The sequence below is a fragment of the Podarcis erhardii genome (assembly GCF_964252035.2).
Source record: "Podarcis erhardii genome assembly, chromosome: 6".
In the NCBI taxonomy this organism is placed as follows: Eukaryota; Metazoa; Chordata; class Lepidosauria; order Squamata; family Lacertidae; genus Podarcis; species Podarcis erhardii.
The window spans coordinates 49611423-49635969 of record NC_138510.1 but is presented as its reverse complement, the minus strand read 5'-3'; the positions used below and the strand labels follow the sequence as shown (position 1 = coordinate 49635969).

At 42.8% G+C, this 24547-nt stretch overlaps 2 protein-coding genes and 1 long non-coding RNA gene across 4 annotated transcripts in view; 1 reads left to right on the top strand and 2 right to left on the bottom strand.

Moving 5' to 3' along the window:
* Positions 1–13233, top strand: part of LOC309344179 — an 18362-nt gene extending 5129 nt beyond the window's left edge. The window contains exon 2 of the long non-coding RNA XR_014157642.1: positions 13085–13233. This is a non-coding gene — a long non-coding RNA (uncharacterized lncRNA). The remainder of the gene's footprint in view (positions 1–13084) is intronic.
* UBL4B (ubiquitin like 4B) lies at positions 2089–2783 on the bottom strand. Its single transcript, XM_081866436.1, has one exon. It carries the CDS (start codon positions 2723–2725, stop codon positions 2144–2146), a length of 582 nt encoding a protein of 193 aa, XP_081722562.1. The 5' UTR covers positions 2726–2783; the 3' UTR covers positions 2089–2143.
* Positions 5251–24547, bottom strand: STRIP1 (striatin interacting protein 1). 2 transcript variants are annotated; one of them, XM_081866389.1, is made up of 21 exons: positions 24257–24547; positions 23364–23433; positions 22173–22247; positions 21131–21265; positions 19136–19256; positions 18226–18294; positions 16774–16880; positions 16262–16389; positions 13942–14124; positions 13613–13830; positions 13196–13261; positions 11888–11951; positions 11648–11719; positions 11154–11228; positions 10778–10875; positions 9769–9895; positions 9559–9659; positions 8922–8988; positions 8692–8796; positions 8347–8551; positions 5251–7490 (listed from the first exon to the last, which is right to left on the bottom strand). In XM_081866389.1, the coding sequence occupies exons 1-21, from the start codon at positions 24530–24532 to the stop codon at positions 7243–7245; spliced, it is 2610 nt and encodes an 869-aa protein (XP_081722515.1). In that variant the 5' UTR covers positions 24533–24547; the 3' UTR covers positions 5251–7242. The 2 variants fall into 2 exon arrangements, with proteins under 2 accessions (XP_081722515.1, XP_081722516.1); XM_081866390.1 differs by having other exon boundaries at positions 18226–18288.

The following is a 24547-nucleotide window of genomic DNA, read 5'->3' as shown; positions in this document are numbered from 1 at the left end:
AGCTCTATTGGAGCTGCTGGCACATATTACACCTTTGATTCAACATCTATACCTGAGCCTGGCTCTAATTATGGTCCATCACACTTTCTAAGATGGACTAAATTTACCATATATATGCCAGGTAAGAACTGCAAGGAGACAAGGAGGTATTCTCCATGTCTATCTCTCAGCTGTGGAATATCCTTCCCCTTACATGAATATAGCCCAAAAGCAATGTAAAACTCTTTTTTAAAAAAAGGTTGGTTTTGGCTGACAAGAGATGTGGTGGCATGAAGATACCATTTTAACATTTGTAGGGTTTTATGTTTAAAGTATGTCCCTCCCCATGAGACAATTTGATGTCATGCGCATGTGAATCAAAAAGTCAGACGAGACCTTAGGTCATCGAGTCCAACCTGTTGCCTCAATGTAACATCTATAATGCAGGATGCAATTACAGCATCCATGAGAGATCCAGGCCCTGCTCAAATTCCTCTCGCAAAAGATAGCCAGCCGCCCCCCTCCCCAGCCGCCCACTTCTTGAGGCAGTCTGTTCCGTTGTTGAACAGCGCTTACTGTTAGGGTGTTTCTCCTCATTTTTATGCAAGATCTGCTTCGCTGCAATTTCCACCCATTGGCTCTGGTCCCGCCCTCTGGAGCAACAGAGAATAAGTCTGTTCCACTCTCTGCATGGCAACCTTTTAGATGTTTGAAGACAGCGATCTCATCTCCACAGCAGGGTGTAGCACTCTTCAGAAGTCTGGTGCTTTAATTGCCCCACTACCTCTGTAGTGAAATGTCAGTTTTAATCTCCAGTTCTGAAAACATTCCTTCACTTCTGCTGAGTTCTTGGGTAGTTAACTCAGTGGAGGAACGCAATGACAAGCTGGGAACCATGTCAAAACGAGCATTTCAGAAGCAGCTTGCTGATACCAGCTTAGTATATGTGAAGAAACAACAACCCACTACTAATTGGGAGACTGCTTTCTTGGGAAGTGGAGTGGAATAGCTCTACTTGGAGGTAGGGGAACAGTCACTTTTCATGCAGAATCCAATACATTTCCTGGGGAAAACATGTAAAATGGATCCTGGGAATGGTTCTCCAACTGTTTGCTTCAGCTCCAGCACAAAATTGGGAAGCTGCCACAGAAATGCTTGAATTCCTGCCTGTGGTCCTGGGAAGCCAGCCAGCCATATGCTCCCATATGACACACTGACTTTAAGAAAATGATGTTTGATTCAATGTACAGAGAGAGGGTGTACAAGGACAATTGTCCATCTCAACCAGGGCTTTCAGGCTCAACCAGTTCATGGAGTCTTGCTAGAGATCTTCCACTGTTTGGACACCAGTATTTTAAATAGCCATGCCAAAGATGGAACCAAGGACCATGTATCAGTGAAGAACATGCTGCCTTACATGTACCTGGATACAAGCCTAGTTTGATGGTAGTGGTGGAGGAGATAAACCTATGATAGAGGCAGGTCTGAAACGGGGAGACTGTTTTCATAGGTGTTTTTGCACCTCCCTCAGAATGCCCCATTTACGGTGATTTTTCAGGGTGTGGCTCCCCCCCCCAAAAAAAACCTATTTGTGGGAGAAGACAGAACATATCAACCTGCTGCCAAGACAATGGTGCTGATGCCTTGCTGTTCTGTCAGACAATTAAATGGCCAGTGCAGTATGATAACACAGGGAGCACTGAGGCAATGCAGGCTTCCTTCACTCAAGAGTGAGTGTAAATTAGGGCTTCATTTGGCCTTAGGAAAATTGGGCATCGCCAGCTCTGATTTGCTGTGTGGTGCCATGACATCACCACACTAGGAACAAGGCAGCCAGTTAGCTGGGAACACACAGCCAGAAATGAGATGCCTGGGGCGGGGTGGAGGGGGGGGGGGAATGGCACCAAAGCAGCAGTCAGTAAGGGTAAGCACATTCAGGGGCTGTTCAGTGAACTTTTAGCCTTCCCTTTCATGCCAAAACTGTTTGCCTGTGAAAAATCTGGCCCAGCACTAGTTTCAATACCAACTGAAGCTCTGGTCCTTTTAAAAATGGTCATCTTCATTTACTAAACCTCCTTCCTCCTTGGTACATAAAGGCACAGCTCCATGTTCCATACACCATCGCTATTTTAATTTTCGCTTAGACCTCTCTAAATAAGTCTACTCAAGATTTCTTCCAGCACCACCTTCCTCCTAGCATTTCTTGTGGCTCAGTCTGGGTCGCTTTATCCTTCCTGGATTCAGACACTGGGGCTGTGGGGTGCCCCTTTTGCTGGGGAAGCTCACCTGTAGCCACCGGTTCACCTTCACCTTCCTCAGGACTTAGGAGGTCCCCTGCTAACTCTTCGATGTTTTCCAGGCTCAGCAAGCCAAGGCCTTTGTAGTAGTCGTTCAGCACCCGCTCGAGAACCCTCACTGCGTCGGAAGTTCTGAAATGTTTCTCCAGGACTTGCGAGAGTCGATACCACACTGAGTGGGGCTGGGCAGCCGTCGGCTTTGAGGACTCCTCAGGATGAGCTTGCTCAGGTTTTTTAATGACCAGATAGAGGATGGACTCTGGGCCAATGAGATAGTCTGATAATTTGTGCTCCCCCTCCAGCACTTTCCCCTGGAACAACAGGGTCTGCTGGTTCTCAGGGACATTGAGCTCTTCACACACCAGGCTTTTCACCAGAGAGATCCTCTCCTCACCAGATACCTGAAGGCGGCACTGCTGCCCAAGCAGCCTCTTCACTGTGAGCAGCATTGCCTTGTTCAATGGGCTAGTAAATCAAGCCCTGCCTGAATGAGGGAATGCGAAGGGACAAAAAAGGAAGGCAGCGATTGGCTGATTTTCCTCTGATGTCACAGTGATGGCTGGTCACTGTGAACTTTAGCAGTTGAACAAAGGGGGGAAGTTTGGATGGGGGATAATTTCAATTCAGATTGCAATTTGATATGATTACTCCTTAATTTGCACTTCCTGATACAGCACAAACTGAAATCAATATTCTTTGAAATTCACACTTCTCTGCATTTTGCAATGCCGTGAAATGATGTGTGCCAAAATATATAAATATTAGGAGAAAGTGTGCATAGAAACGCACTATGTTAGTGAAGTCAGCATACAAAAATGTGTATACTGGGGAATGTTGCACACAAAACACTACATCGGAGAAATGTGCACTAAAATGCTGATGAGTTGCCTCTGGGCCAAAGGAGCAGCCTGAGTGTTCCTTGTCTGCACTCCAAGTATTATTAGATGAATCAATTCATCTCTCAAAAACTGCTTATGAATTCCAGTCATCAATACATAATCTCTGGGCCTTTGCCTTTGCAGAAAACAAAGCAACTGAGGGGCAGGATCCATATGATATTAAGAACGTAAGGAGAGCCCTGTTTGATCAGGCCAAAAGCTCTTCATTCCATCGTCTTGTTCTCATAGTGACCAGCTAAATACCTATGGGAAGCCCACAAGCAGGGCATGAGTCAAAGAGCACTCTCCCCACTTGTGATTGCCCATTCTCTTGTATTATGGTGTATTTTTATCTTGATAGTACGTTAACTTAGGTATTTTGTAAAAAGGTAGAACATAAATCTTCATAATAAATAGAATAAACTCGCTGTCTCATTTCCAGAAAGGGGAACTGTTTCTTCTTATCTAATTACACTGCTATGAGACTCTTCTCGTTTTTCAACAAGGAAAACCATAGTCTGAGCAGCTTAGCAAGAATTTAACTTTGTACACTATTAGAGCAATTCTGCTAGACACATTTCAGAAAGATTAGAGATCACACAGCAAAGGCATAAAACTGTTCATTGCCATTTAAAATTATTTCTGTTGAGATGCCCTGAGGTGTTGTTGGTGGTTTTTTTTTTGAGGAGTAAGTAGTAGTAAATAATAAAAAACTGGGTTATCTAAAGTAACCCTGAGTAACATAACCCTTCAGCACAAAGATTTCCACTTGGCACAATCGGATCTCCCCTCTCCTCCCCTTGTGTGCCCCTTAAATATGTTCTAGGGCAGGCTTCCTCAACCTCGGCCGTCCAGATGTTTTTTGCCTACAACTCCCATGACCCCTAGCTAGCAGGACCAGTGGTCATGGATGATGGGAATTGTAGTCACAAAACATCTGGAGGGCCGAGGTTGAGGAAGCCTTTTCTAGGGGTTCCTGCAACCCCTTCAGGGCATGTGCAGGGGGTAAGTATAAATCCTTGTGATGATGGGACATGTTAGCTGGATACTGTCCACAGTTTGCAATTCCTTACTTTACCACAGAGCTTTCCAAACTGTGTGTTGCGACACATCAGTGTGTCGGCGTGTCACGTGAATGCTCCCCACGCTGTTCCCGAGGCTAAAAAGAGGTTAAGTTTAACCTCTGGTTTGCTAGTAAAACAATTACTGTGTTGTGAAATGATGCAAAATGAATTTACTACATCGCAAAGTGATACCTGTCTAAAAAGGGTGTCACCAATATAAAAAGTTTGGAAAGCTCTCTTCTACCTGGTTAGAGTCTTCTATTAAAACTTTAAGTAGTGAACAAATCTACTACTGCAAGGGGACTGTGCTGGAAGGGATCTTAACTGCCTACATTCCTGGTTCATTTCTGTAGTACATAACCCAGATTGCTTGAAATGACCAAGGAAAATGCAAGTATCCTTCCTCTCCATCCACAGACATCAATGCACTTGTGGGGGAGAGGAAGGCAGCTTTCAAGTTTGCAGTCTGTCCCCATCAGCGGTGTCACAGACCAGCAAGTGCTCAAGAATAATTTATCCATAATAGCTGGATTTCATTTTCACTGTAATTTAAACACAAAATCCAATAGTGTAGTGCTCCAGAAGGTAAAAATGGCCAGATGTTTGCCGGTATCAGAAATTTTACAGATAAGCTGAGCAAGTACATATGAAGGAACCACCATGCAACCAGGCCTCCCCCAAATACTCCCAATTCAACCTAGGAAGGCTAATCAGGTCTTCACCCCATGTCTCCAGTTCTATCTCCCATTATGGTATAGAGGAATTGAGATAGCTGAGGTGTAAGCCAAGAGACAGGTTGACTGAACCCAGGGAAGAAGAGTTATTTATCTGCTGCATCTGTCAAGAGGCAACATCCACCCAGGTGCTAATTTTGCCACCAGGCTCTATGAAGTCTGTGAGTAGGAGGGCAAAGCCAGAAAGATGCTGTACTCACCCATTGAAGTCCCTAATTTCCAGTGAGCAGAAATTGTCTGGATTTCTTTCCAGGAGATACGTACAGATCTCAGGATTCATACACAAAAGTAGCCACTGTAAGTTGATAGGCATTTTGTTGTTTTTAATGCTTGTTCATTCTTTTATGCGACCATGTGCTTCTGTTGCATGATCATGTCACCATCACACTGTTAACAATGCAGAGATGGGGAGGGGGGAGCCCTACGGTCTCAGTATGTTACACCTTGAAGAAGCTTGGAGCCCCATCTGTAGCTACGTTACAATTAGTGAGCAAATGTCTGCCTGGTGACATTTGCTCAAAACAAATGAATTGGCTTTGCTAAAACTTGATTCTTATTCTACGCTGACACTGTGTCTTGGTCCCTGCTGCTGTCTGCCTGAGAGACACTCTGTAACCTCAGTGATGAAAGTTAAACAGCTGGGAGTGTTTGGGGACAAGTAATCGAGGCTCAATGTGGAGTGCTGGAGCAGTCCCACCCACTCCCACAGTAGCATTTTAATGGCATCCCAGACCTAAACATATTTACTCAGGAGGCCTGTTCAATGGGGCTCTCTTCCAAATATGTTAGAATTGTAGCCTGAGCATATAATCAAGACTACAAAGCACAAACAAACAAATAGGAAAATGCATTCTACTGTATTGCACCTGGTGATGACCTACTGTACTTGCCTGTTCCTGAATGTTTATAAATACAACAGGCTACACCTAGATTTGGTTGTGAGTCTTCTCAGAGCAGATACCATCTCCTAGGGAAGTGAAAGCACCTACTTTATTGTCAGGTCCACTTATCTACTTAAAGTAAATGCCTTTACTTCTACCACATTCACAGTCCTGGTTTGCAGGAACCCAGAGACTAGGTTCTTACAAAACATAATTGGAAGTGGCAAACCTTTGTCTGGACTGACAGTACTATTCCAGATGGCTGTGGGTGTGACTTGCAGTGGGAAAGTCTAGACACAGGCTTGCCACTTCATCTTCTGTTTATGTGAACTAGACTGGGATGGAGCATCAAGGTAGGATGAGTTACTTGCCTGGGTCACCAACATCCAGACTGAGGAGACTAGGATTATGCGACATTTAACCAGGAAGCGCAGGCACAAACAAGGTGCCCTGGCAAGGGGTCAAATTAAGCAAACTACATTGGCATGCACATCTGTGCAGCAAAGCTATTCAAAAATTGAGGCTTTCAAGCAAACGAAAGAAGAAAGAATGGCACATTGATGGAAATGGGAAAATGTCAAGAGTTTCTCTTTCCCTGGTGAAGCCTTCAAAACAGAAGACTGCTCAATGGAAAGAAATAGATATTAATATTCAATTATACTGGGACATGATCAGCAGTTGTTTAGATGTTTGGTGCCACTACAGGAACAAAAGAAGGTAACATCCCTGATCCAGTTAAATTGCCTTCCCTGTGAAGGGCCACCAGATGAGAGTGGAAGCAGCTGCTATGAACACATCCTATTCCCTGCTCCCGATCCTCTCAATAATACAAGGTTCCTACATGCACTAGATGGGACTCCAGATAGCTCCTTTTCCTATTAGTATGAACAACTGTATGCACCACCTAGGCTTTTCTCCTTTCATTCACACCACCATGATACTGTTTTCCATCCTAGCAGCTAACAGAGAAAGGGTTCTGTCCTTTTGGGATAAGAGTGGGGGCATAGCAGAAAAAAGCTGCCATACTACTTTTGGAACAGAACAGCTGGCCATGTCAAAGGACAGAAGCCCAACAAGGATCACGTGAATAGCAATCAAAGCTGACACTGGTATTTTGCTCAGCGTTTTTCAATTGATCTGAGCCTCAAAGTGAACTACTCTGAATCCATTTAGCACCTTCTAAACCAATCAGTAATTGAAGCAGCCCAAAAGATGTAGGAAAGCCATATTTGCTAGGACCTTGAGAGCAGTATAAATCCATGCCGCCACCTGGAGGAGAAGGAAAGAACTGCAGATTACAAGCCATATGAAAAACCAGTTTTATCTCTTCTCTCTATGCCCGGTTGACCAAAGAGAAGCTGCCTTGTCCTTGGGCACACGTACTAGCTCCAATTCCCTCTTCTCAAACGTCATTGGAGCAATTCTTCCCAACAGATGGGTCTAGAAAAAACTTCCCTTTCCAGCCACAAGTCATAATTCATTTGGAAATCTTCAGGCAGTTCTACGCGCTGGCCCAGAACACTCTGCAAACAGTTATCCACAGGTAGAAAATCAGGATTGTTATGTGCCCGGTCGTAACGGCGAGAGTTGAAACGCTCTATGCTGGCACGCAGAGCACACTCCTCAGCCTGGAAGTCCCAAGGACGTGCATCCAGATCTGCAAAAGTCATGAAGCAAACAATCAGCTAAAGGAGCAGAAGAGCTCCAGTCATACCCTCACAATGAAAATGCCATACAATGTTATACAGGCAGTCCAGCATTATGTCATCCCATTTGGCAGATCTTTAAGAAATACAACTTCTAGGGATGAGATGCAAAGGGACTTCCCAGCAGACACAGACATCAATAATATCTCACATTTCTATTCCAACCTTCTATGAAGAAGTATGGAGTGACTCTATCTTGTCCTTTATGGTCACTCTAGTACAATGGAACCTTGGTTTTCGAACGTAATCCATTTCAGAAGACTGTTTGACTTCCAAAATGTTCAAAAACTGAATATCAATGGGCGGTCAGCAAAATCCATTGAAAAAATGGAAAAACATGCAGCAGAAAGCAGTTCAACTTCCAAGGTGCATTTGAAAACAGAATCAATCACTTCCAGGTTTTCTGTGTTTGTGTTCCAAATCATTCAGCTTCCAAGATGCTCAAAAACTGAGGTTCCACTGTAGAAAATAGGTTTAAGGCTGAGACCCAGTGACTTGTCCAAGACTACACTGTATGGTTCATAGCAAGGATCTGAACATGTATTTATGAGGTCCAAGTTCAACACTATAGTTACTGTACCACACTGTCTAACAAGCAACATCAATTTAGAGGTGGGGAAGTACATTCCTCAGCTTGCTCTGTTTAGGATAAGTGGAGCCATCACCATGCGCTCCTAGCAATTTCTGATGGGATCTGTTAACAGGAAGGCAGATGGGTGATTTAAGGGAACTGGCTTGGCATAGCAGTTAAAGGCTTATGAAAGACTTGGAGTGGGTGGAAAGAGGAGAGACAGATCCAGGACATACCATTGCCATAAGCCCAGTCATCATTGAGCCGGTGCCGCACTTTTTGGTAGATTGCTGACATGGTCTTCATGTTGCTCTTCCTCCACTGTCGCCCCAAATACTTGGTCTGCACTTTGAGAAGCTTCAAAACGTAAAGCTGCATCATGGCTTGCTTCACTTTGAGGGCTCGTTTCAGAATGGGTGCAGACTTGAATACCACCAACATCTGAGAAAGCAAAGGAACACTCTCAGTTTTCTAAGACTTCACCTGTGCCTTGGTCACCATCCATTTGCTTAAGGCCAAAAGGATGGTACATGCTCAATAAAGCCTTCACAGCACTATGAAGAGGAGGCCCTTCTACTCACCATAGTCCTCGAGTGCTTCCACTTTGTTAATTTGTTCAGTATCCTAAGTAGATTAATGCAGGAAAACAGGTTTCGCCAGCAAAACTGATTGTTGTCTCCAGCTTCCTATAGGAAAAAAAGCAAAACAAAGGAAATATTACCAAGTAAGGAAAGTGAGAAATTGCCCCTTATTGACAATGCCATCTCCATCCCTCAGCTATATATGTTTCTGTCCAGGTAGTTTAGCTCACCAGACTCTCTGCAGTCAGCTCAGGCAGCTCATGCACCACACAGTATGGGTAATCCAAAACAGAGATGCTAAAAAACACAAAACACCCCAAATGGATCAGAATGGATGACCTATCTAGTCAAATATACTGTGTCCAAAATGGTTGCCCCTGCCAGGTTCAAACATATGAGAAAAATGATTGTGACATCATCTCCGCCCGCTGCTATTCAGTTGGAAACGACCAAGAGGCTTCATGCATGCACATCTTTCCATATCTGCCTATCCCAGATACTTACCTACTGCCAAGAAAAATAAGCAGATCAACCAACTGCTTAGTAATGTTTTAGTCCACTAGGGCAATGGTGTCTGTTGAGTTCAGTAATACTCATGGCCATGGGATCTACATGAAGCACATTTTAAAGCTATCCATTTAACAGACAAGTAGTAGTGTTGGTGGAGATGAATGATTTCTCAGCAGGTTTTTGTTTATCAGTGGGATGAAACATCTTCCTTTCTGCAAGTTAAAATTGTGGAGGATAACTAGTTATTCTTAGATATCCCATCCGGATACCATCTAGGTGTCCCACTGCAAAGATAGTGTGTCACATTTCCTGTCATAGCATTTTGGGATACAGGTGTGCTAGAGATATTCCACCTACCTGTTCTTGGCAGTGATATATGACATGATGTTTTGATTGAAGAATTTCAGTATAAGGGGGATGCAGTTGGCAAACACTAGGTGCTGGGCCATGTATTCAAACTGGAGCAGGAAACAGATGTGATAAGAATGGTTAGCCAAGCAAATTCCAGATTCACTTCAATCTCTCTTCCAATTCCAATGCTGATTGCTCATGCCATTTCATGCTTACCTGATAGACATGGTTTAGCTTAAAATGCTTAAGCAGTAGAAGCAGAACAGCAGAAATGGCCTTTACAATTATTTCTTTGTGCCTATTCACATCAACGCCTAGTTTCATACTCTGCAACACAGTTGTTCTGGAAGGCAAAGCAGCAGTATTAGCTTCGACGGCCTGTGATGGTGACTGTGGTAGGGCAGATCTGTCTGTGCTTAATGCTATTATTTATATTTTAGGGCAATTCTCCTTTAAGTAGCACTTTATGGTCTCTCTTTTCTATAGGCCAGTGAAGAAGGTTGCTTTAATTTTAGTTAATATATGAGTGATCAAGGAAGAGATGGCAACTCCTCAATACTTTTCTCCAAGCCCTTCCTGACTCTGTTTAATATGTCAATAAAATGAAGAATTCAACAAGCTGTGTGTGGCTCCATTTGCCAACATAAGCACTTCAGGGTGTACTGTGCAGAACAAAAGTTTAAAAGAAAAAAGTACTGCCTTGAACCCATATATGCTATGTGGCAGAACCTATTTACCAGTCTTATGAAATCTCTGTTGCTCCAGACATGGAGATGTACTGTGCATGTATTAATGACACATTCAAATTCAGGAAAAAAAGGTCTTCTATTGAAGCACGAGCATCACCACTTAAGCTGCCTTGAAGCTTCTCAAGAGATTGCTAACTTAACATCCCTCTCCATACTTAAGAGGCCTGCTATTTCTAAGGAGACCCATTTTAAAACAGCTTTCCAGGTTCAGTCCAAACACTTCTTTTCTCTGCTACCAGATCTCTTAATTCTAGGCTGCACACATCATTTTGCAAGGTTCAAGACAATCAAATGTTCCATCATATGAAAAGCATTTGAATTTTTTTTATAAAGAACAGCAGGAAAGGAATGTCTAAATATACAAATAAATGTCAGCCTGCCCATTCAACGCCCAACCACTGAATGTCAAGTAAACATCCATTCATTGCCTTTGCCCTTCATTCACCATATGCTTTCCCTCTAAGAATAAGACTCACGGCATCTCCTCTGGCAAAACATCTGCTAGGATGTTAATGGAATCGGTCTTGGCCTTGGAGGTGGGTGCTGCAGCCAGCAGGATCTTCAGCAAGGCAATCTGTGGGTGAAAGTTGAGTGAAGCAAAGAAGGCTTTCAGAAGTGCCAAAGAACAGGAAAGAGGAGAAGGAAACTCAAAAACACAGATAACGGGAAGAGATGAACATGAAACATCGAAGGAAATAGCTTGTCACATACTGGCAAGCAAAGAAGATATATATCAGAATGGGAGTTTGCATAAGCCAGCAGTGAAATGCAAACCGAGTCTAGAGTTTAAGAAATGGGAAAAGGGTGTGCTGAAGCTTTGGGAATGAACATTAGGAGGAAACGGTAACTCACCATGTACTGTGGCAGGCTAGGAAGTAGACCCTGGTACAAGATTTCTGCAGGAACTTGTTCAACCTCCTCTTCCCCCTTTATTAACACAAGGAGATAATAGCATCATTCATTCCAACCTCAAGTGCATGCTAAGTTAGTCGGAATATTCAGAGCATTCATCCAGAAACTCAGCAAAACTTTCCTTAATAAAGAACTCCTTCCAGAGGCAGCTGCACAGCATCATACCACATAAGGGTTGGATCCTAAGTCTCTCTTTCCAATAAGAGTGTCTCATGGGCAGAGTTCTCATGACCCAAAGCCAATAATCTGATTTGCAGGTTAGGAATCAGGAGGGATCAACTCTTTGACCAACTCACAGCATATGCAGATAGCAAAGATCAGCCAAATGTCCAGTTCCAAACTAGAGATTCACACTTTTCTCCTTCCACTTCTTCATGCGCATGCTTTCTAAACCACATCTTCCCCCTTTTGAACATTTGCCCTCTGATACTTACCCCTGACAAGGGAGAACGCAGATACTCTTCTTCCATTTGTACTTGAATCTCAGCAATAGATGTATATTTGTGCTATAAAGAGACCAGGCAGAGAAAGTTAACCTCATCATCTTGGCAGCACGATAAATTCAAGCACTTTTCCTGCTTAGGATATATTTCTTAGCCTGGACAAGCAGTAACCAATTAGATGAGATGTCTTCTACACATGCAAATTAAGAAGTCCACACAGTGAGTACTCACCAGCTTAAGAGTTTTGATGCTCTCATGAATGGGTCTAGGCAGCCCCACGACTGTGTTAGTGTCACTAGAGGGGGTGAAAGCAAAACCAGTCAGCCAGTAAATATCATAAGTGATACAAATGAGCTATTTTGGTAAAATTGTGAACAGAAAGCTAGTCAATCTGATTAAGGGATTTCACTCTTCTCTCTGTAATACTTTCAAACAGCACCTTTTTATTTTATTTTTTAATTAAATTTCTATACCACCCGTCATCTGAGGATCACAGGGCAGCTTACAATACCTGCTAGGCATGTCCTGATAAATTGTCTAAGAAAAAAATCTCTTTCATTTGTGCAAGAGCTTCCTGCTCCTATTGAGCCAATAAAAATTGTTCATTAGTAAGTTCAGATATGATTCTCTCAGGCTACTAGCAACCTGAAAAACAGGAATGCTTGGAAATTATAGGAACCTTCCTCTCAATTTTAAAATATAAAAGCATGCTAGATTTTTAAGAATGTTCAGTTTGTGTAATTAGTTATGCATCAGGAACAGAACCTGAAATAAATAGGAGGATCTAATTGGATTTATCTAAAACCTAAGATTTGTTTTCCTATTAAAATGAAGCACTAATACATAATAAAGAATTATTATTTCTTAGACTTGGAAAAAGTTTGGTTATCTGGATTCAATCTGTAGTTCATATGTACCCTCTGCAATATGGTTTTGTGACTTAGTGTAGCAGGTTTTCACCATTCCTATTAAGCTTTTAGTTGTACCAGCCGAAAGCCTGGAAAATGTCTGTTACCACTTGATATGCTAATTTATTTAGCAACTCTACACATGGTGGGTGTCCTAAGTCTTTTCCTGGTCCTATTCTTCATCTGTCCATAGCAATATTGCGTGTGTGTTTGTGTATACCGGCACACCTTAATGCTTAAAAAAACATTATAGCTGCATTTATAATTTTGAGATGCATGTATGATTGCATTATAGCTGCATTTATAGTTTTGCATTATAGCTGCATTTATAGTTTTGAGATGCATGTATGATTGCATTCACAGACCTCCTGAGATTTCAGGAGCTGACAAGATGGGCAGCAGAAACTCAGTGTCCGAACAGTATCACAGTAGTGGCTTAACACAGGATGAGAAACAATTATGTGAATGCTTAAAAAAAAATAACAAAACCTGAACAGCTTGATGTCTTTACTTTTTTCAGGAAAAAGTCTGTGCTGCCAGTTACCCAACACATTAACTGCATAGTAAGAAGAGATCCCCTACAAACAAGCTAAGCACAAAAGGCAACAAATTTGGGGCTCCATTAACTCACCTTCCCAAGGTGTAGCCAATGAATTTGCTCCGACTTGATTCCAGAAACATCTCAATGTCTTTTTCTCTGAAGAAAAAAGAAGAGAATCAAATTCAGACAGAACTTTAGGGCTCCTCAAGATTATTGCATATTTCATTCACCACAAAGCCCTGGAGAGATGAATTTCCTTTCTATGCTAGACACAAAAAAATGAGAGTGGCTCTTCTGATCTCAAGCATCCTCAAAGACATCAAGGCTCCCAAACATCATCACAACGTCAATGAGAGAAGCCAGAGCATGTATTTCGTTATAGTTACCACATTCAGTAATCTATTAGGCGCACTAACCAAGTAGGTGAGCACTGGTTTGAGGCTGAAGATGAGAGCCTTCCAGTTCTGGGATTTTCTTTAAATACAACAATCCTGTATAGGTGCTCACCTGACCTTGGGTGCCCAAGGCAAACCTTTTGGGCAAGTCAGTCGGTCAGTCGGTGGGTGCTGGATAGGAGGGGGCATCACTTCATCTCTTTCAAGAGGGAATGTCTCTCCCTCAAGACTATTGTCATCATCATTCTCCTCCTCTTCTTCCCGGGAGTCATCAGCTTTGTAGGGATCTCGCTCATTGAAGGCATCTAAGTTATCCTGTTTAATAAGAGCCTGGAAGAATACACACACAGCAAATGATGTTATAGTCTGCCTTCTCCTTATGTTCAGTGTCTTCCTAAACAAAAGAAGATTACGTCCCACCCAGATTGTACCCTGACTTACCTTGTGCTCTCGACGACCCCGTTTTTGCTGCTGCTCAATCAAATCAGAAGCAGATGCTGGAGGGGAGGCAGCCCTCATGTTGCGAATCACTTTTATACTATCCTCAGGAAGTGGGGGGAGCCCCAACATCTCCCTTTTCTCTGCTTTCATATCCTGGAGTTCCTCAAATCCTCCAAGGGTGCACTACGGCAAGAGGATAATTGTAGGTCATTCACTTCCATTATCTCTTTGGTCACTCATAAACCCTTCAAAAACCAATTTGTTGAAGGTAAACCAAGACGGAGGATTTGCTGCAGTTATAGGAATGACCATCATTCTTCAAAGAACAATTTGTGTATATGGGAAGGCATAGCAGAGACCAAAAAACATAGCATTTTAAACCTGTCTTTGTGCTCATATGACACATTTTCACAGCTAACTTTCAAACAAATGAAGCTAAAGACATTCATACATGAAGCTGAGAGCTCCACATTCCTAGCAGACACACATACGGTGGTATCTCGGCTTTTGAACATCTCCGTTGATGAACATTTTGGTTTTCCAACATGCCTTGGAAGTCGAACATGCCATGCGGCTTCTGCTGAGTGCAAGATCCTGAGGCCTAGCTGTTGGCTATTGAGTTTTCGATTTTTGAACGTTTCAGAACTCGAACGGTCTTCTGGAATGGATTACATTCACAAACCAAGGTACCACTGTATTTAACATATCCTTCTCTTTCTTCAATAAGTTCAGAGGGGCTTGCATGCGACTTCCAGGCAATTCTCATCCACTCACTGACAGGGAAAGACCACCTTAGGTTAAACAGTAGCATATGATACCTGTCTGTGGTATCTGTACTATTATGCTCTTTACTCGGCAGATACCAAACAGCCAGAGGAACACCAAGAACTCTGGAAAAGCCAGGTAGGCTTATCTGAAATAGGTGTGTTTAGCTGAGTGGCAGCTGGACCACACTGTACTGATCAGAGAAGTAGGTCCTTTGAAAACTAGCAACAACATTGCACTTTATTGATTTCATGATCATTTAGTTTTAAACAGCTGAAAAATATGTCCTTATCATCCACAAATGGATTATATTATATTATAGCATCCTAGTTGTAGCACCACCGTCTTTAAACTATACATTTCAGCAGTTCAAAAAGAAAAAGAAAAAGCAAGCCAAATGTATGCAGTACGAGTTTCATTCTGTCACCAACTAAAATAACTTCTTTTATTTCTGTGCTCTTTTAAAAAAGATTATGCATTAGTGCACTGCAAGTCCCTTTATTAACTAACCTGGGATACTTTTCTAGTCAATATCCAGAAATCGTTTATTTAAATATGAAAAATTAAAACATTTTGGTGTGGTGGGATAAACATTTCATAATTAAATAAAATTATGGACTGCCTGGTTTGCAAATTTAGGCCAGCAAGTGTGCTTCTTTGTCAGTCCTAGGATTCCCATGTAAACTGAACCTCTTCCTAAGATACTTTAGTTAGCAAGAAAATATTCATCTCTTTCTTCCGAGTTTCAAAATATCTATAAATTTGTTAATTTAAACAAAACAACCCAGAAGCCTCATTTCATATTAATAATGATTTTCCTTCCAATGTGTCAATGGCAGCTTGATTTGCTCAGGCTTGGATCCATGATGCCATCTGCTATTTTCAAGCAATCGAAAAGCCCTGAGGATACCCAGACTCAGCTAGCAACCAGCATAAGAAACCAGCAGCACTGCTACAGGGATGTACCAAATGGCATTATCAGGACATATATGAAAGGAGTTGAATAAGCCCAACAAATTACAGAGCAGCTCTCCTGTGTGTCTGTTTTGTCAACAGTGATGGAAAAGATCAGCAAGGGATTTTTTTCCCAAGTCACTATCTAAGATCCTGCTTCAACCCAGCACTGTTCATAGCTTGTAGGTGTACTGCACAGTGCATGAAAAGAGACTGGTCCTGTGCCTGTGGGTATAATATCCCCACCCCCAAAACTCCACTGCTGTGTATTGCAAAGTTTCCACAAGATTTTTCAATGGTGGTGACAAACTCAACCTAGGATATTATCATACAACAAGCAGACGTCCTTGTAGTGGTTTACATTTATTGGTTAGCTACAACAGAGCTTTTAATAATAAAAAGGACTCCGGACCTATGCACATCCTACAGCTTAAACGCTAAGGATGCTTGTCTCTGAACTGATCTCAGTCAAGAAATTAAAACAGCAGCACCACATCACTTTGTATAATCCTGGTTATATCCCAAGGGGACAGAGTTTTTAGTTACAGCAAAAGAAGCAATCTGTTAAAAGACCAATTATTCATAGGCAACAACCTCTTACCAGGACAGTCTTCCAGAGCAACAGCAACACCTTCTTCATAGGGAAGTGTGGGGCATGGCCACTGCAGAATTTGGTCACCATTCCAAAGAGCATCACGGAAAATGGCTCATTGTTATACAGAGGTGCCCCTGAAAGGCAATACATTGGCGATGGCCTTGTTACATGCAGATGCCTCAGTTCTAGCTGTATATATTCCAACCCCATCAGCTGTATATATTCCAACCCCATCCTCTGCCGTCAATTCACTAGTAGGTCCAACATAATAGCCGTTATATTGTCCATAACCACTGTATTTCTTCTCGTCTATGTATACACTGTCCCTGATTCAGCTGAGTTCTAAACATCCTGCCCATTTAGCTCAAATGAAAAAAGATACCTTTCCACACCTGGCTAGGCAGTTTTTTTTGCAACAAAGTAATTGCACCTTACTGGCTTACTGATACCTACTTCAAATCAAGAGACTTATAAAACAGCCTTAACAAACACAAAATGGGCAGCAACAGAATCCTTACCTAGTTCTGCTCTAAAGGTCTGTCTCATGGTCTTCCACTCAGGCTTGTCTCCTTCACATTCCTGACGGACAGTCTCTACGATAAGGTACATAATATTCAGCAGCACCCTGCAAAAATGGATTGCAAAGACCAAGCAGGTTAGAAAGGCAAACTCTGACAATATGGCTCAGCTTATTCAAAACTGCAGGGGTAGGAGAGAGGGGGCTAGACTAGCAAAGTGTGCACAAGTGATCCCCCCCCCCCCCGGCTTCATCAGAAGTAGCAACATTATATGCTTGGCACAACGAGAAGATGACAAGTTTTACTGAAAGAAGACAGCATTTTCCTCCTGCTCCCAGTCTATATTGCCAAGGTGACTGTTGCTTAGCAACCTGTATTTCTAGTGGGTGTATCTTTACATAAACCACAAGCATCTCCTGGAAGAACTCGCCATTTTCCAGCTATAGAGGTTTCACTACAGATGAGGTGATTATACTGTGCACCGCCACTAGCACACAGTGTTAGCTAGTACAGTGGTACCTCAGGTTAAGTACTTAATTCGTTCTGGAGGTCCGTACTTAACCTGAAACTGTTCTTAACCTGAAGCACCACTTTAGCTAATGGGGCCTCCTGCTGCCGCCGCGCCACCAGAGCACGATTACTGTTGTCATCCTGAAGCAAAGTTCTTAACCTGAAGCACTATTTCTGGGTTAGCGGAGTCTGTAACCTGAAGCGTATGTAACCTGAAGCATATGTAACCCGAGGTACCACTGTACACAGTGTTTCTTCCTAACATACTCTATTCAAAGCTGCGTTGGGTTTGGTTACCTATCTTTTCATACACACACCCAAGTCCATTAGATCAATGCAGACAACTTAAGGCACAACAGTATGCTGCATCAAATCTATAAATCTCATTCTTGCACAAATGTCAGAGAAGTATTCAAGTAGATACTGAAAGCAGGGATGGGCAACCTCAGACCTGAGGCCACATGCCGTTTCTCAGGCCTCTCTGTCAGGTACTCAAGTCTCTTCCTTAGCCATACCCCTCATCTGGCCTCTCCTTAAGTGTTTTGCCTAGCTGGAATATGTCCCTTGAACTCTGATCATGCTTCTTGCTTGCCTGGATGGAAGACAGAGGGATGTGTGTGAGGAAACTGCCTGGTATACAAAGGTATACAAATTCACATTAGTTGCTCTGCCCACTTTTTCCTCTGTCCTGTCCACTATTGGCATGTGACCCTCAGGCTGAAAAAATATTACCACCCCTGCCGGAAGGCTATGCTGTAGTTGCACTATATGGTGTAAAAGGTCCTTTCCACCTCTAAATGCCATATTTCAAAAAAACACAAGAGAATATGCAAATAGAGGAAAGGCTGCGGAGGAAAGGAAAGCAAAGCATTCTTTTAAACTCATGAGTCCTTCACAGGGAAATCTCATCACACCTGTGGCCTATATGCCAATATTCCTCACCTCAGATCGGTGCTGTCAGCCAGGGAGATGGCAGGCTTCCTCACAGCACTGCTGCAGGCAGCACTGTTGCTAAGAGAAAAGAAGCAACACCAACTTAGCTCTTGCTGCCTACAATCTGGGATCAAAGGCTTTTTTTACACATTAAGATTATAACATGAAAACAGCAGCGTACAGTTTGCATATCCTGTGGTCTTTCTCTGCAGCTAGGCACCACTCTGCACATGCTCTAATTCCTTTACATATCCAACAGCAGCTGCCCAAAACAGTTGCTTTGAGATCTTACAAACTGGACTGAATTCAACTACGAGAGAAGCATCTGCTCCATAGAACCAAATTACTAGACATTCTATAACAACTTTGTGTTCCTTTTTTTTTAGATAACCGAGTAGGAATATTTTTGATCCTACTGAGATCAAAGGAGTGGGCTAGAGAGGCATTCATCTGAGTCCAGTATATACTAATCTTTCTATCAATCCGTGTTTAGTTTTTAGCTGCAAGAACAACAACGCCATCCTCAAAAGTAAGTGATTCTTGTTTGGCACTACAAAGTATTATAATATAGTATCATTAATAATATTAATACAATTATTATAAATGAATAATTAAAAATCAAATTATTCTAGATTACTTGTTTTATTTCCATTACCAGAAAGATAGCATTTCTTAATCAGATACTGGAAAGGTAGGTGAAGAACTTGCAGTGTTACCCTACTGCCTTAATACTCCAGTCCTAAACTCTAGGGCTTTCTATGGAATCAGATAAAAATTGGATGAATACCAGAATGAATCTGGCATCTGATCATTCACAAGCTGTAAAAATATATACTCTGGTGGGGCAGATCATAACCAGGCTATCTAAACAGCCTACATTCCTCTTAGAGGCCCAACTCTGCAGCAACATGGAACTCACTCAATTTCCATGTTCAAAAGTTCCACCAAAGCATTGAATGTGCCAACTTCAAGCAGAAGGAAAATGTTGTATCGCATCCAGGACTGAACTTCAGCTTCAGAGCTGCACTCATCAAATGTGCCTGCAGCCACAAAAACAAAAATCATACCAATTTGCTCTCCATTTTACAGATAAAGCATGTTGTTGTTCTTCATAACTGATATGTTTTTCCTGATTCTTATGCCTAAGGGCAGAGAATTCACAAAATTAAAATAACACAAAAATTATAATACAGTACTATGAAAACAACCGGCTAGAATGTCAGCTTCCTGCAGCATCTGGAACCTGCTGCAGGACAGAGAACAAGAGTGTTACACAATTATAAAATGAAACATGGCTTCCAGTGGGACTTGATGGCACTTGATCACACCAACATCTCAAGGGATAATCCCACCTAACAACCTCTGTTGCCTGAATATTTGGTGCAATGGAAATATGTCACTAATGCAATATCATGCATCTGTACTAATATGGAGACCATGCAAGCTCTGGACCACTGCCTGGACTTGGTGGTGGGCTGGATGAGGGCCAACAAACTGACTTTGAATCCTGGCAAGATGGAAGTGTTTTGGGTGGCAGGTTCTTAATAATTGGCCAACTCCCTACTTTGGATAGGGTTGTACTCCCACTTAAAGAGCAGGCTCATCCAGGAGTGCTCCCAGATCCATAGTTGTCAGTAGAGGCCCAAGTGGCCAGGAGTGGCCAGGAGTGCCTTCTACCGGTTTTGGCCAATACGACATCTATGGCCATTTCAGGACTGGGCCACTGTCACCCATGTGCTGGTAATCTGCAGGCTGAATTAATGCAATGTTTTCTATGCAGGGCAACCCTTGAAGTTAGTCCTGAAGCTGCAGGTAGTGCAAAATGAGATGGCTCGACTGCTCACTGTGGCAGGCTACTGCCACCATGTTACATAGCTGCTAAAAGAACTGCACTGGCTGCCAATTAGTTACTGGGCTAAGTTCAGGGTGTTGGTTTTGGTGCATAAAGCCCTATACAGCTTGGGACCAGGATACCTGAAAGATCGTCTTGCCCCTTATTTACCCAACAAATAACTGCTCTGTAGGTGAGGGCCTCATGCAGATAACTAACTGAGCATGGGGGTCAGTCCATTCTGCAAAATATAGGAATCAGATCTTTTGTGATGTGGCACCCAGTCTTTGGAATTCCCTTCCATTAAATATTACACAGGGACCACCTCTGTTGTCTTTTTGGCACCTTCTTCTTTCAACAAGCCTTTTACAGGTTGCATTTCAATTGGAATTGCTTTTAAATGTTTAAACTGTTTCATTATTTGTGCGCTTGCTGCCCTGGGCTCCTTTGAGTGGAAGGGTGGGATATAACTTTGATGATGATAATAATAGCAACTACTCAGGTTAATTATATCTACATATGTGATAGTCAACTACAAACTGTTGTCTCTGTCAGCTCTGATGTTCAGGCACACTATGAGCAAAGATGGACAACCATCTTGGTTTACTATGAAAAGTGACTGTAAGTCTAGAATCTAGCCCCAAACAACTAAAAATAAAAATGAAACTGAGTTAGGGTGGTATCCAACTAAAGAGATCTGCTAGTGCAAGGATTTTTGCTTGTACAACAGAAGTTCTCCATCCTCTCCTCTCCTTGCATACCTCCTAAATCTGTTCTGGGTTTCTCCTCAACTCTCTGGAACAGATTTGGCACACATATATGGTAGAGAGGGAGGAGGTTTCATTGTACAAGTGGAAATCTCTGCACTAGTGGATCTATTTAGTAGGATACTGCTCTCAGTCATTTATGCAATAAAGGTAGTAACAAACAAATTTCCTTCATCTCTGTTCTTTCTTTCTTTTTCAAAAAACAGGCTTGGTTTCATTCAAGTACCATGTTAATAAATATGCCATGAAGACATTACACAGCAACTAGCAAACATTTCATAACTGAGAATTTCCTCTGGCAGTAATAAAGGTATACCTTGTGCAACATAGAGGATGGCTCGGGCTACCCTCAGTCTTTTCTCCCGAGCAGTGACTTCAAGGCCATCAAGAAGCCTCATGGCATGGGTACGATGTTGATCGGTGTCCAACTCTGTCCATTTTTTATCCAGCACTGTAAAGTCAAACAGTTTGATATAAGGCTGCTTTCTGAAACTACAAAACAGACCCTCTAAGATCAGGGAGCTTTAGCCTCACAAGTCACAGGGCAACTTTGCTTTAGAAGAGTCTGGGAGGCTGAATTCATAAGAACCCAAAAGCCCTTACAATTCTTATGAGTTAAAAGCTGTGGTAAGCACCCTTCAGACTGGAACACTAGAACATTCAGAAAATTCATAAATAAGGATCCTATGCTATGATATCAGGCCCTCTCATTTACCTTAAATACCTTCCATTGCTTCCAAAAACTCAAGATTTGCTTAAAATACAAACTATTAAATGGCTCAGGACCACAATACCAGACCCTGCAATCATCACCTGAGGCCCTTCTTTGTTTGCCTCCTCCATGAGAGGTCCAGGGTGGAAACATGAGAATGAACCTTTTCTGCAGTGGCTCTCCATTTGTGGAATGCTCTCCATGGAGAGGTTTGCCTGAAGCCTTCATTACATACCTTTAGGCACCAGATGAAAAGGTTTCTCTATAACCAGGGCTATGGCTGTTGAAACATTCTATACCTTTTTAAATGTGTCATTGGTTTGGAGGGGTGTTATTGGTTTGTTTGGGGGTTCTTTATTACCGTATGTATTTTGTGCTCATGTTTTGTATTTTTATGTTTTATCTTTGGATGAAGGGAGGTATACAAATTAATAATAATAATAATAATAATAGATTAAAATAAAAGCAAAGTTTCATGGAAAGATGTAAGAACATACTTGATTTAGCAATCAATCCTTTGGTATTTTATTTCTATCACAAAGAGAAAGATCTTACATTTTGAGCACACAAAGACCAACTTCTAGTGCACACACAAAGCAACTCTACAAGACATTTTCACAGCAAACAGACAATACATCACTCTTACCATGCAGTCTAAAATCTTCCTCAAAGCATTTTCTGTTGAGCTGGAATTCCGGACCTTCAGTGTAACTGTACAGTTCTGCCATGAGATAATAAATACACAAAACCAAGTTATATGTTATACAATACCTGAGCACGGTTTAAAGCAACAGGACTGGAGACAGCTATTTGTCATGACAAGTGGAAGAATGTTCATAACACAGAGTGTTGGAGAAGATGGCATTATTTGAAAATTGCTACCATGGGTGAGCTTTCTCAAGCTAAGCCCTGCCCCTGTAGGGTGGGAACCACACCAATGAGGCCTGCTCATAACTTTGCAAGGGAAGATCCTGGAGATGCAGGGAGAACTAAACTGATTGATGTAGATGTACCATGGTTAATACAAAACATGGTTTACAAACCTACTTCAGACTCATGACTTAACATAAGTAGTTTGCAGACAACCCTTAACCATGATGTAGGTATTCAGGTGTAAGCAACACTTAACTGTAGTTACAGAAACAAGCAATGGTTAAGCCTAATGGGTAGGATTCTGCATAGTGCTAAGGAAATTGTTCCATCAGTGAAAGGATTTCTGCTTGCCTGATGGAACCATCTTTCCTCTCCTCCCTCCCTGCACTGTTACTGGATATCTCCTATTACTGGATACCTTTCTGAGTGAATTTGGGAAGGTGCAGGGGGCTCACAGTGGAGGTGGAAAAGCCCCACTGCTCTAGCAGTTGTCCTTGCACTGGGTTTTACAAGCGGAACATGATAGATGAATCTGGGCAATGTCTGCACATCTCTCCTATTGAAGTAAAATAGGAACACATAATATTGACTGAATATTCAAAAGTACATATGTATACTTAAAGCAAAATCTAAGACACACTATTTATTTATAGCAGAATTATTTTTTTATTTAGAACACCTCTAACTTGCTCTTCATTAAAAAATTATCCAGGGTGGATCAGAAAATATAAACAGAGCTTTTATGTGGATATCACTTCCACTCGAAACAACTTTCCTCACACAGCGGTAATCACAAGATAAAACCGGAAAGCAACTAACAATGAATATAGGAAGCAGCAACTCAAACAAATCCGTTGAATTTTCACATAGGCTTGATTTTTACTTTGTAGCAACATCCATTATAATAAAATGAAACTGTTTCAAAACAAAGCACAATATTAGAGTAAAGCAGTTCACAGTTTACCTGACAGCTCAGCAGCCCACTTGTCTGTGTCTGCATACTCAAACTCAAAATCTGGAGATTCCGAATAACCCTGGGTGAAGAGGACAGTTTAAAATAAAACTTAGGCTCAGCATGAAAGGGCTCTCGACTTTCCCCACGCAGCTTCACTGTTACTATGGTAACTTGCAGATGACTACGGCAATGCTCCTCTCCCTGAAACCTGCTTTGCCACATTGCTCGGCAACTTCGCACTTTTAAGGCTTGCCTGGAACTCAAGTTTCGCAGACTGCCGTGCAACCTGGACAAGATCTGTTCAGAGTTACAAAACCCACGGAACTTAACTCCCAAGTAAATGTGTACAGATAGGACTGCCGATTTATAATCTTCCGGGTTGTCACCCTACAGGCAACCCTTACTCGAGCGTAAGAGCCCTTGGGCACAGGGCAGCTTACTTGTGAGCAAGCTTCTGCGCTGCAAACACCTTTTAAAAAGGCAAAAGGATGGGGAGGGTTTTCCCCAAAGTTGCACTTTTTGCAGGAGGAGGAAGCAGCTGCCTTGTGACCATGGCAGGCTCCTCTTCGTGATGGGGATGGGAAAGAGCCTTTATTTGGGAAATGGCTTCGCGTGAGTAGAGGAGGGGAGGGAAGCCAAGGCTTGGGTGGAGACTAAACACTGCACGTCCACTGTCAGCGCAGGGACATCCCGACGCCCCCCCCCCGCCCTTCATCTCTATTTTTAAACCGCTGGTGACATGCAAGGCCCGACAGGTGAGGGAAGCCGGAGTCACCCAGAGGAAGCCCCTCCCTCCCTCCCTCCCTCCCTCCTCCCGGCTCCTTGAGACTTCGGTAGGAAGCGGCGAGTGGGCGAGGACACGTCCTTCCCCCCACCCGGAGCCCCTCGCCGCCCCGCCTGACCTCCGAGTCCTTGCGCTGGTTGCGGTTGGGCTCTCGGCCCTTCACCCCCGGCGTCGCCGGCGCCGCCAGCCCGAGCCCCGCGCCCCGTTGCTTGTTGTTGACAATCAGCAAGCCCGGACCTCCGCCGCCGCCGCCGCCGCCGCCGCCTGGCTCCATCTCGACGCGCCGGCAGCTCTCGCGCGAACTGGGCCGAGGCAGCGCTAGGTTCTCGCAGGAAGCGACGCCATCTTGAGCGTGGCGGATGGGCTTGGCTAAGATGAGAAGCTGTTGTTTCATGGAAACCACAGGAAC

Bases quoted from the DNA above. Each gene is read 5' to 3' on its own strand.
- UBL4B (XM_081866436.1), bottom strand. From the start codon at position 2,725: ATGCTGCTCACAGTGAAGAGGCTGCTTGGGCAGCAGTGCCGCCTTCAG.
- STRIP1 (XM_081866389.1), bottom strand. From the start codon at position 24,532: ATGAAACAACAGCTTCTCATCTTAGCCAAGCCCATCCGCCACGCTCAA. The intron at 11,952-13,195 runs GTGAGTTAATGG...CACCCCCTCTAG, and splicing joins ATTGGCTACACCTTGGGAAG to TGACACTAACACAGTCGTGG. The intron at 10,876-11,153 runs GTGAGTTACCGT...TTTCACCCACAG, and splicing joins CTAGCCTGCCACAGTACATG to ATTGCCTTGCTGAAGATCCT.